Source organism: Protopterus annectens, chromosome 16.part0, assembly GCF_019279795.1.
Source record: "Protopterus annectens isolate FY-2018-M chromosome 16.part0, PAN1.0, whole genome shotgun sequence".
In the NCBI taxonomy this organism is placed as follows: domain Eukaryota; kingdom Metazoa; phylum Chordata; order Ceratodontiformes; family Protopteridae; genus Protopterus; species Protopterus annectens.
The window spans coordinates 144,427,721-144,441,119 of NC_056750.1; the positions used below are offsets into that span (position 1 = coordinate 144,427,721).

A 13,399-nucleotide genomic window follows, 5' to 3' on the forward strand; every position below is an offset into this window, starting at 1 on the left:
CTATCTTTTTTTCTGTGCAATTTATTACAGAAAGCATCTGATCTGGCTGACATGATAACTCGTGTGATCAAGGAGGGGTTAGAAGGCCTAGTGTTGAAGGATGTGAAGGTGAGTTTGCACTGCTGTCACCTGGGTAATGATGACCTGCTGTTAATTTGTATATTATTTTATATTCATTCGTGAGCATCCAGTGTCACTGCGGAACTTAATTTGGGTTGGTATGTTGTCATCTTGAAACTTGAGAATGCGAATCTCACAAATGTTTGCACTCTAAAGCAGCGTTTATCTAATACAGAGTAGCATGCGAGGGCTAAACTCACTTTATCAGCATACAGAACTTTTTATTAACAGTTTCATACGTTGAGGAAGCTGTTTGATGATTAATCATTATTAAATATGTTACATTGTTTTTAACTTAAAAAAAAGTTTTAGAGGGGAAATTATTTATAGAAAATGAAGCTGTAATGGAAATGAAGATTTCATTTTTTGCAATAATATTAGTGTGTCATTTTATTTCATTGTGAAGTACTACACTCTGTTGGGCGTTTTAACCTGGAAGCTTGCCTAACTAGCTTATAGGTCTGTATTGACTAGTATAACTAGTGTTTGTGTCTGACCAGCTATTATCTTCACTGACTGCATACACTTTTGATGGCTAACTAGTAATATGATTACATGAAGAGAAGTACCTAGAAGTGCTGTCCACTTCTTTTCTCCTGTGGGGAACACAGCTGAAGCATTTCCTGTGCTTTGCTTTTCTGGACCTAGAGTTCTTTTTCTGTCCAAATGTAGATATTTTTCAATGTCATGTTTCTCTGCCCATGTATTTAGTAATTTTTCTATATCTTAAACATATCCAGTGGAAAATAAATTCCTTCTCATGACTTGCACATCAGATGATTTTTCTAAGAGTTGAGCTCAGCATTCTAGAATGTCCTTACTGCATTTGATGTACATGTACTTCATGGCAATGCAGAGCAAAACTCATTGTTGCACTGCAGAGTCAATGTTAGAGACAACACAGGAGAAATCATCTTTATCCTGTGTTATTCTCATGTCTTCAGTCAGTGTACTTAACTCCTACTTGGTCTGCTCCCAGATGTGAGAAGGGCAGTATCTTGAGGGTTAACCTTTTTCAGGTACTGGGAAAGGGAAACTACTGTAAAAAATATTTCTAAGGACAAGGTGAGTAGTAGCCAGTTAGGTAAGCATGCATCTCACGAACCTGAGGCAGTTGTTAGTCATCTTGCCAACAGAATGGAGAGCACAGTTCTAAGTCAGAATCTCTATTAGCAACAGTAGTGATGCTTGTAGCTGCTGTCATCTCCTTGAACACATTTCTGGTGGTCAACCTCATCAGCACCATTCTAGTTCATCCCTATTCCTCCAGCTGAATTGACAGTTCTGTGGCCATTAGTCAGTCTGACTGCTACTGTTAGCTACTATACTGCCATTTCTGCAGCAGAAATTTTCTTTGTCTTTGACTCCCCAGATTCAGTGCTTGAGAAGGAGTTAGTCTCGTAGATACTGTTAACAATTTGCCACCTAATTATTTATGCCTCGTCTGCCACCAAGAAAGTAATACATTTGCAGGTTTCCAGGACATTTTCAAGGGCACCTAGATTTTTCCTTAACTGACTTCTCTTAGGTAATCCCAACAATAAGTGCTGCAGTAGCCTTAGCTGTATGGGATATGCTACATAGAATGTAACAGCTGGCCAGCTTCCAGAGCTTCAGGGCACCTCCACACACCCAAAACATCTTTTCATCTCCAGCTGAGCTGACTAAAAAGATGGATTTGAGTTACAAGCCTTTCAGGGCTTTCCTGCCATTAGAGAGAGTGTTCTTTGGTGGGCTTTGACAGATCAGTGGTTGGCTTGTGTTCCCTTTGGTGAAAAACCTTCCTGGTTAAAAATTGTTTGTTTTATTGTACTTGCCTGTTTTGGAATGAACGCTCACTTTTTTCCTGTCAGTTTAAAAGTTAAAAGTAATTCAAAGCCATTTTTCTGAGGCACAATTGTGTTTGTCACTTTTTATGGCAAGCAAAGTGTTTTAAAAGTTTTTTTTTTTTACTGCTTTTATTTTTATTTTTTTTGTGTGTGTGTGTGTGTGTGTGTGTGTGTGTGTGTGTGTGTGTGTGTGTGTGTGTGTGTGTGTGTGTGTGTGAAAAATGTGACTTTAAAAGACTTACATCAGCTGTAGTTACTTGTATTCTCCAGGAAATGGGTATCATTTTTGACTTGACCATGGACAAACTAGTGGTCCTGAAGTCTGTCCTTCCAGCCACAAGAAAAAGTTAAGCAAACAGCCTTTGCCACTATAGCAGGATAATAGTTTGCCACAGCCATAGATGGGTGAATCTGCTGTGACCATATCCTTTTCCTCAGACCACTCCTCTCTTACCTTGGATCCCTTTGATATAATACCTACAGCAACTATGGGCCATGGGTTAACAACATCTTCTCTGGCTGTTGGGAGTCCCCTCAGTGGGCAAGGGAGAGCCACTCTTGTCAGACCTAGGAGAGGGAACAGTGAAAACTTCCCTGTTTTGTCAGAATGTTGTGCCCATCCCCAGGAAACTATTGCTGCCATTAATAACACTGTTGGCCTCATTTTCTTCTGTCAAAAAGAAACCGAAAACTAAACATGTATGTACTCCTTCCCAGAGTTCCTTAGACAGAAGTAGTTTACTGGGTCTGTCTCCGGGTGTAATTCAGGCTATTGATCTTTCTTATAAGGTGGTTTCTGATAAAGAGGGATACATCTTTCCCTGTAGAAATTCAAGATTCTAAATCTGGATAGGAAGATGAAGGGACAGATGCAGGAGTTTCTCCACAGTTTCCTCTTTCAGACTCAGAGGAGAGCTCAGTTTATGATTCTCTAACTGGAGTTTCAGTTTCTCTGAAACTATTTCCAGAATGTGCAAGTTTTTCATTGCAAGAACACTGAGGTTTCTCATTCTCTCATGAAATACTATAAGCTTTTGCAGAATGAGTTTCCAGAACCTTCATCAGTTCTTCCACTTTTGTCAGCTGTGGAGGAAATGTGTGTGTCACTCCGTGTAATCTTCCTGATCATTGTCGACCTGTTGCCTCTAAAAAAAAAAAAAGAAAAGCAGATAGAATGTGTAAAGCTCCTCTGTCTTTTCAACTTTTTATACACTTCCTAAACATGACCCATCAACTATAGCTTTAATTAATCCTACTGTTGCTAAACATTCAGTTAACTTTATTCCTGCCTACTCTTTGATAAGGATGGGAAGATTATTGATAAGTATGGGGGCAAAGTGTATGTTTCTGCAACTTGGATTTTTCAGAATTTTGAATCATCAGGCTCATATGTTAAAAGTTTATTCTAGTAATAATTTAGTTTCTTCCATTGTACAAGTCCCTACTCTTTGTTTAGTGTGTGTGTATATGACTCGGGTGATACTTCCTGCAGGAATATGAACAGTGGCAGTGATACTGTTTTGAGGATGTTTGCCCAGCAATGCTCTCAGAATCTCCCAAGATGATGTGAAAAATAAGATTTTAAATTCTTCTTTGGATAGAGATTTAGTTTTTGGTTCCCGTACTTCAGGGGTGATCAAAAAGTGTAATGAAAGGCATAAGTTGGTACATGAAATCTCTTAAGATTTTACAGCCTTTCTTTTCTAAAATTTTAAGGGATTCCTAACCCCTCATCCAGGTTTGGCAAAAACAAAATAAACAGTCCAACAAAATTCAGGAAAACAGAAGTGTAAGAAGAAATGGCAATTGGGTTCCAAAAAGAATTCAGGAACCCCCCCCCCCCCAAAACCAAGAACAATCTAACAAGTTAGAATGACGTTTTAACGGACCTTCTTCCCTCCTCCCACCCTGGCATTTCCTTTTTCCTTCCAGAAAGTCTGACTCTCCACTTTTCTCTTTGACAACAGTTTCAGACAAATGGGTTCTGAATTGTATTTATCAGGGTTACAGGTGGCAGTGGAATTAATTCCCTTCATTTCAGGGGGTAATTCCTCATCCACCAGACCAGGCTGTTATTTCTGCCTGTCCATCACTTGCTGTCCCAGGGAGTGATAGAACCAGTTCATAAGATCATAGAAGGTTACTAGGCTAATGGCCCCAGGGCCCTTGCAAACCTAGCCAAGTTCAACCAGTGTTCCCAAGGGTGTCTGGCTCAAGCAGACACTAAAATCAGCACCCATTGCCCCTGTCCAAGAGGGGGGGTACAGGTGGAATCTCCAGGGTGAATTTCCGGTTACCCATCCAGTTGTCCAAATAGCACTTAAATAGGCCCAATGAGGGGAGCTTGTCCCAAAGGTGGGGCAATCTCTGTGAGACATATCTGTCTCTCCAGCAAGTTCTGTTGATGTCACATACCAGGTTAAAGTCCTTTGAGTGAGTGACCCCTGTGCCATTTGACTTGTGTATGTGCAGCATTTCCATTAAAGCTGGGTCAGAGATTGCTCTATATACAAGGCACAAGTCGCCTCTGAGCAGTCTTTGCGACACAGAGTAAAGTGACAATGATTTCAGTCTGTCCACATACGAAAGATCTTGAAGACCCTGAATTTTATTTTTAAGGAACCTTTGTGGTCTCTCCAATTGCTGCAGGTGTTTGGAAAGAACATACCAAAGGGACTGTTGTACTGTTATTGGCATGATGAGGGAAGAGTACAGGGGGTTATAACCTCTTTTTTTATGGAGGCAATGCCCTTACTTATAAGGTGAGCGATATAAAATGCCCTTCTTACCACTGTGGAGACATGGTGATCAAAATGAAGGTTGTTGTCAACCAGAGTGCCCATATCTCCTGTGCTTAGGGTACTGCTATTGATATGATAGTTTGCAGGAACATCACCCTTGCTGAAGGGGATGATAATTTATTTTTATGCATTAAGTTTAAGACCATGAATTTGGCACCAGTCATTAGTCTGCATAAGACCTTCTTGCAGGATGTTGACATCACTAGGGGTTTCGGTGATTGCTCCCATTTTGCAGTCATCAGCAAACTTTGTCAGCCACAGGCTTTTAGTTTTAGCCTGTACTTCGAAGAAGTAGATTTTGAACAGTAGGGGTCCCAGTACCAATCCCTATGTAACACCACTGGTTGCAGACCTGCTGGAGGAGGTGGAGTCCCCTGTTTTGACTGTATAAGTTCCATCAGTGAGCCAGTTTACAACCCACTTAACAATATATGGGTTGATGCTCAACTGAGTGAGTCTATCAATGATGCCTGAGTGGGGGATTGTGTCAAAGGCCTTGACTAAGTCTGAGTAGGCCGTATGCACAGATTTGCCCTAGTTTAGAGCTTTGGTGACTGTCTTGAAGAAGTCCACCAAGTTTAACAGGCATGATCTCCCCTTGACAAAGCCAAACTGGGTGAGGTTGAGCATTTGGAGATTTCTTATAACTTTGTTAATAAGGTCCATGATGATTCATTCCATGGCTCTGCAGATAAGGCTGGTCAGGCTAATGGGCCTATAGTTCCCGGGGTCCATGGATGCTCCCCCTTTGTGCAAAGGGATGACGGTAGCTGTTTTCCATTCCTCTGAGATGAAACCAGTGCTTAGGCTGTGATTGAAAAGCATGCTCAATGGTGATGCTAATTCCTGTTTTAACCCATGTAGAACACAGCCCGGGATGTTTTCTGGTCCCATAGATGCTGTGTTTTTGGCCTTGGAGAGGGCATTTAAGACCTGCTCCTCAGAGATACTAGCGGGGGGGGACAAGTGTTGGGGCTGCTTTGAGGTATATGTGGTGGGGACAGGGGAGTGAAATTTTCACTGAACCTGTCAGGTAGCAGGTTTGCTGTATCCACAGGTTCTATATACGTAGTACCATTAACTACGAGTTCAGCACAAATCTGGGCCTTACCTTTGAGGTTACGGATGGAACTAAAGAATGCCTTATGGTTGTCTTTACTTAGGGAAGCTAATTTGGATTTGTAGTTGACTTTGGAGGACTTCACTAGGAGTTTTATTATTTGCTTGTTTAAATTGAGGAGGGAGTGTTTCCAGCTTTGAGACTGTTCCTTTCTACTCTTAGACAGCAGTTTCTTTCTACTGATGTATAGCCTATTAATGGCAGCTGTCCACCAGGCAAGTTTTGTTTTTCCATGAAGATCTTTGGGTCTATCAGGTACGGCAGGGTCAATGCAGTTGTACAGGTGCTTGTATAAATCATTGATGTATAATTCAGTGTAGGTGTCTGTTCCATCAGTGGGGGAGGGGCTATGAACCTATTTATGCCGTCATGTAAGAGGTTGTAATTTGCCATGGAGAAGTTTTTTAGTCTAGTTGTTATTAAGAGGGGATCTTGTCTTATAGTTACTTCTAGTGAGACTGATTTTTGGTCAGATGTCATCAGGGATGGCCAGGTCTATATTAGCATTTCGAAAATGAAATAGGTCGAATCACTAAATGTCAAACTGAAATGTTCGACCTATAACATTTTCGAATGCCGATAAAAAAATAACCCCTCCCAAAAAAAATACTAAAGTGTGTAGGCAGGGGGGCAAGCTCCCCTGCACCCCCCACACCCCCCGCTACTTAAATATAACAACTCCGAGACCGTACTACATTGAGGTAAACGGAAATCTCCCCTTACGGAGATTTCTGTTTACCCATTCGATGTTCTGCCCTTTCGGCATTCTCGATGCGACAATATCAAATTCGATATTGTCAGCATTCGAGATGCTGATATAGACCCGGGATGGCCACACGCTAGGGGTGGTGCAGCGGTCCCCATGTTGGTGAGCACCAGGTCTAGGATGTTTGAGACCCTTGTGGTTGTGTCAACCAGCTGGTCCAGGGCATTGGAGTTAACAAAGTCCAGGAGCCCTTGGGTAAGTGAGTTACAACATGTATAATTTACCCAGTCTATGGACAGGTAATTAAAGTCCCCCAAAATTAGGGTGTTTGATTGTATCTTGATTGACTCAGTAGATCCAAGTAGGCTAAGTGGATGTCCTGCTTCATGGATGGGGTCCTATAGCTGGCAATGACCCAAAGAGGGGTCTTACCCACAGTCAATTGCATCTGAAGTAATTCAAGGGAATCGTGCTGCTTAACCAATCTAGAGGTATATTTATCTTTAATGAATATTGAAGCACCACATGCTTTGGTTCTTATGCCTTCAGTTTGTGGTCTGAGCATGTGGAAGGAAATGTAATGTGGAATAGCTGGGGTGCTCTCAGCAGCTTTAAACCAGGTCTCAGTGACTGCACAAATGTCAACATCGTCCAGGGTGAGGACTGCTTCTAGTGAGTGCAGTTTCTGGTGTAGACTCCTAGTGTTTAGCAGCATAACATTGAGGTTGTTTTTAGATGGTATTTTTATGTGGGGAATTTTGTTCTTGTGACATTGCCCAAAAAAGACACTATGGGGCTGGCAAGAGCCTTAGCCAGTAACCAAAATCCCAGGGGTGGCTGATGAAGACCATCTCTAGCAAAGCATCGAGGCCTATCGACCATGTCATCCCAGGCTGACAAATACTAGATCCCCTTTGAATGACACCAGTTGTTGAAGTCAGTCATTTTTTGTTTGTATTGAGAAGTGTTATCCTAGGTGAAGGTGAAATGCTGCTTAAGGCTAGAGACATACCTGCCTGAAACACATAATCCGAGAGTTCAGTCATGTCTTTCTCCATATAGTCCAGTGAGGTACATCTTAAGTCGTTCACACCAACGTAGACTATGACAGAGCCATAACAGTGCCTTTTGAGAGACTTGAGCGCGTGTGTGATGTGGCAGATCCTGGCACCTGACAGACAGCTGACCGTGAACTTTTCCTTATTCAACCTGGTGAGAGGGACCTCTGTGTGTCTAACAACTGAGACACCTATGACTAAGATGTTTGTTTCTGTAATATGTCTTAGGGACTTGACTGGAGAAACACTGGTCTGTGATACATTATGTGTACTATGTTCTGCATAGGATGTATTATGTGAAGTGTGCATGTGTTTGTGTTTGGGAGGTCTGTGATGTTTAGGTAAGCTACTTGTAAGGACCTCCACATATCTACTTTTATTTTTTGTTGGTTTGGTAGGTACAGGAGGTGAGGTGTGTACACTGACAACCTGCTTAGTATCAGATGGACTGACTAGGGAGTGAGAGAGCCTGGATTCAAGGTTGTATAGCTGCACCTCTCACATAATGAATTTGTGTGAACTAGAAGAAATGGGTTGTCAGTGTACATGAGGCAGTTGCCACATTGCCTCAGTTCTTTCTTCCTAGGTCAAGAAAAGTTTTTATTTAAAGATGTTTTAGTGCCAAAGAAAGAAAGTGTTTGGGGGCCAGTTCCAGATCTTTATTTCCTGCACAAGTTGAAAAACAGTGCCACTTCATAATCGGTTAGCTCTTTTTCCTCATTCACGTTTTCTAGTAACCCTTTATTTAAAAGATGTTTATCATTATATCCGTATTCATCCAGACTTCAAGTGGTTCTTAAGGTTTTGTGTGTCTGGATCTCATTATCAGTTTTCTGCCTTACCCTTTAGACTATTCACTGCCCCAAGAGTGTTCACAAAACGTCTAGCTTCAGTTGTATTAATAGTTGTCATTCCAGGCTACAGAGTTATCCACATTTTACTATATTTATACAGCTTGCTTGTCTTTTCAGAGTATTTTTTCAAACTGTGAGGAATCTCTTACTTGGGTGAGAGATTTCTTACACAAGCTGGGATACCAAGAGAACATTCTAAAGACTTTTTGACTTCTTCACAGAGGATTCTGTTGTAAGCTAGACACTTAAGTTCAAAGAGCTTTTCTTCCACAGGAAAAAAAGAACTACATCTACATCAGTTTCTATGGTTTCCCACTCAGATTTCAGTCTCTGTGAAGGAGTACCTCAGAATTTTGTGGTCTCATGGCATCTGTGATTATCACGATACCCCTGGGTAAGACTCCACATGAGAAAGATGCAATGGTGTCTTAATTCTCTTTGATCCAAGCACCAACATAGGTTCATAGTTAAGTACTGTGCTAGCTGCCCTTGCAGGCCATTTTAAGCCCAGCCAATTTCCCTCTTTCTGCTCGAATTAACCTGTCCCATTTGGTTAGAGATTGGTCTTACCCATCCCGTGGTGTGTAATTATATACTGTCCCAAATGAAAATAACTGGGATCATGCCATATATCATTTTAGGGGAACCGTTCATGAGATAAAGCATTTAGGAGCTGCCTCTGCCCATTAGTAGGGGGCAGTCTTGGGGTAAATTTTCTGTTTCCCATCCATAGATCCAAGTTGAGCTTGAATATAGACAGGGAAGAGCTTTGTTTTAAATGGAGAGAGAATCTGATCCAGAACTGCAGTGTCCTCTGTGAAATATACTTACCTTCCAAACTGTTCTGTTGATGTTGTAGATGAGCTTTAGATCCCTAGATAGAATATTTCTGATGCCATTTGACTTGCTGATTTGCAGTAAATCCATCGGCATTGGGTGAAGGACCTGTTAGCTGTAAGTAGGATACAGTGTATAATGACATGGATTTGAGTCAGCTCATGTTGGACATGTTGTTTAGGCCTTGTTTCCTTTTAGTAAGCAGGTGTTCATTTGTTGCTTGTGTCAAGACAGATACATGCCAAAGGGGGCATTATACTCAATGATTTGGCTAATAAGGGCCGAGTAAATGGCGATAATGATATCCTTAGATCTAGACACAATCCCTTTATTTATAGGTGTGCAATATGAAGGACTTTCTTACAACAATGGACATGTGTTGGTTAAAAGTTAGGTCACTGTCCACATAAGTTTGCAAATCCCAAACAACTAGGTCAGCTCTTAGGAGCATACTGTCAATGCGGTAGTTCCCTATGGACGATGACTTCCCAAATGATAGCGTAATGCATTTGTTGGCATTTAGTTTCAGTCCATAATTTTCACACTGATCATTTATTTGTGCAAACCTTCCTGGAGGTTGGCAAAGTCATTTGGCAATTCAATGAATGTTCCTAGCTTACAGTCGTCTGCAAACTTAGTCAGACATAGCTCTTTGGATTTCTACTTTTACTTCAGAAAAGTAAATGCCAAACAGGAGATGTCCCAGCACAAAACCCTGGGAGGCTCCACTGGTGACTGTTCTGTTTGTGGAGGTAAAGTCCACTGTTTTTATTTGCTGTGTCCTATCTGTGAGCCAGTTGGGAAGCCAGTTGTTGACGTAAGGATGTAGTCCCAGTTTATTTAGCTTTTCTACTATTCCTTAGTGGAGGATTGTGTCAAAAGCTTCGGCCAGGTTGAGGTATGAGGTGTGTACTATTTTGCCTTCATCCATTGCTTTGGTGACCTTTTCAAAAAATCTTACCAGATTGAGTAACCATGACTTGCCTTTGACAAATCCAAAAAAGTGAGACGGTTACAGTGTTTGGAGGTTCCCTATTTCCTGACTGATCGGTTCTATAGTAAGACTTTCCATGGCTTTGCGTATTAGGCTGGTCAGACTTTCTGGGTCTGTAATTGCCTGGGTGTATGGAAGGTCCTCCCTTATGCAGGGGAATGACTGTAGCTGTTCTCCATTCACTTGGTACAAGACCTGTGCAGAGGCTGAGATTGAACAGTGTTATTAGGGGTGTGGCTGAGATTGAACAGTGTTGTTAGGGGTATGGCTAAATTGTGCTTCGTGCTATTTAAAATGTATCTAGGGATATTGTCAGGACCCATCCATGCAGTATTTTTAGGTTTTGGTTGCACTTTAGAACTTTGTCTTATGTGGTACCTGGAGGGAGCCAGATTCAGGTATATCTTGAGGGACACACTGAGGGGAGAGGAGGGTAATGTTACAGCTAAATTTATCAGCCAGTAGGTTAATTTTATGTACAGCCTTAGTTTAGGTAACATCATTCACAGTCAACTCAGAGCATTGCTGTATTGTGCTTTTGAGATTACGAACATAAATAAAAAAGGCCTTGTGATTATCTTTGGCTTGAGTAGTTGTTTTAGCCTCAGACTTATCTTTGGTGGATTTTATTAAGCTATTGAGTAGTTTTGTTATTTCATTGACAAAGGCTTTAACATTCTGGGAATTACTCTTCTCACTTTTGGTCAAAATTATTTTCCTTTTATTGTATTGCTTTTCATCCTTTCTTTTGAAATCCCAGTCCTGGGGTTTGTCAGAAGAGAACTCACTTGGTGGAGACAGCATATATCCCATAAAACCAGGTCTCCTGTTCTTCCGTGCTCTAAAGCAGTCATTCACCACAGGTACCTCAGACTTTGCTTGGAGAACAGCTTCTGGAGGGATAAAACTGCAAGGTGTGTGGGACACCAAGTACAGACTGCAAGCACATAAATATGAACGAGATGCTTGCCCTGATCAAGGCACACAACTCTCTGAATTGTCTTTGGTCTCCAGGACCTCTTCAAATTGTTACAGGCAATACTACGGTCATGTGATACATCAACAACCAAAGTGGGACCAAGTTTTATCCCCTTTGCACAGTAGTCATGTTACAGGCACCCTACATTCCATCAGCACAATGTTATGTGGCAGATAAGCTGAGCAGGACAAAAATGGACCCTCATGAATGGAAACTAGATCAGTACTAGATCTGTACACTTTTCAATGAGGCGCAAATAAGGCAGACTGAATTTACTGTACAGTGGAAGATTTAGGTAATTTTATGATCATTCATCCCACACCTGCATGTCTTATTAGTTTCAGGGGCACTAGGGCAGAGAAGACAGATCCTTAGACAAGCTGGGTAAATGTGTTGTTGGTGAAACCACATTGTTATTTAGTGCCCACAGTTTCTTTGCCATGATTTGTCATATGGGTCACTTTTTGAATGAAATGCCTTGCAGAATTTCAAGGCTTTTCATCTAACAAGGATCTGGCTTAAGAGAAGCACCATGTGGAGGCAAACAAGAAAACAGTAAACCACACCCTGTGGACATCTTGTGCTATTGCTGTTGTGGTGAATAAAATATGCTGCAGTGCATATTTGTGTCCATAGTTGTTGCCTGTCTCTCCCTGACACATTTTTGAAAGACTTGGATAATGGTGCTGCATTTACATTTTACATCCTTATTAGGAATACCATTTAGGAGATCTTTACCTGGTTGCAGGAAGTGGAATTTCAGAAAATTTTTTGAGTGACCATTATGTATTTTCAGGCTAATATGGAGTATATTTGGGGTATTCAGGTACCTATACCCGTAGCATGGCCACTGAAGAAGCTGGTTAGCACTGTACTGTGTATGTTTGTGTGTGAATTCCAGTCACGGTTATTATTACCCTAGTTGTTAAATCTCGCTGTTAATAATCACATAATCTTGCATATATATTGGTGCTGTACACTTTGTGTCTTCTTTCCATATACCAGTCCGTGTCTCACACTTAGCTTATACGTACCTGTCTCCTAATTTATGGATTTAGGGAATATTGTAAGCCAGTTATGTAATACCCTTCTTTTTAGTTCAGAGTTGTACAAGATCACTTACAGGAGTTAAGACGCATTTCTCTCTGCAGTCAGATGAATGTTTTAAGAGTATTATTGACCTTCAGTTTGTTACAAAGTTGTACTTGTTTCAGAAGCTTTGAAATTGAACGAACTATTAGTTTTATTGACTTAACTTTCGCTGGAGGTGACTTTTGGATGTCCTTTTGGGTGCTGTTTTGTAAGGCATGAGCAGTTTGGCTCTCCTTAAAAAGATTTTGAGGTAGGCTGTGAATAGTGGATACAGTCTGACAGCATTTGGCTTTGGTTTCCTTTCTACCTCTTACTTGAAACACTCGTCTATTAGTTCTTCCATTTCTTAAGTGTATGCAAATGGAAAGGCCCCTGACACAAGTACCCCTTCCATCTTCCTACCAAAAGATCCTTATCATTGGCTGGCATATGAAAGTAGCTCCTGGCTGCAGTCGTTTTATAGGTTGGTTTGGAGATGGGGATTGGTACTTGGGGGGGGGGGGGACTCCTTTTGGGGTGTCAGCCCTGCTGCCCTCAGCCATGACTAGTGTGATACCTAGTGCGTATTTTTGCTTTTTAATGCCCTGTTGGGAGAATGTGAAGATGACCCCTCCCCCCACTCCCAGAACCAGTTAACGAAACAATTTACTAGCAAATGTTACTTGTATAGTTATATAGCCAGTCAGCTGCTTTATGACGGTCTGAGTAAGAGCAGTTGGATTAATTCATCTTATTTCCAATCTTCTCAACTTTAACCAAGATTATTACAAAGTTGTACTCGTTTCAGAAGCTTTGAAATTGAATGAACTATTAGTTTTATTGACTTAACTTTCGCTGGAGGTGACTTTTGGATGTCCTTTTGGGTGCTGTATTGTAAGGCATGAGCAGTTTGGCTCTCCTTAAAAACATTTTGAGGTAGACTGTGAATAGTGGATACAGTCTGACAGCATTTGGCTTTGGTTTCCTTTCTACCTCTTACTTGAAACTCTCGTTGTCTATTAGTTCTACC

General features: G+C 41.2%; 1 protein-coding gene across 1 annotated transcript in view; it reads left to right on the top strand.

Annotated features, from left to right (window-relative positions):
* The window catches only part of LIG3 (DNA ligase 3), a 1,243,614-nt gene that overhangs the window by 565,969 nt on the left and 664,246 nt on the right, over positions 1–13,399 (top strand). The window contains exon 14 of the mRNA XM_044058542.1: positions 31–108. Within this exon, the coding sequence (XP_043914477.1) occupies positions 31–108 (78 nt within the window). The remainder of the gene's footprint in view (positions 1–30; positions 109–13,399) is intronic.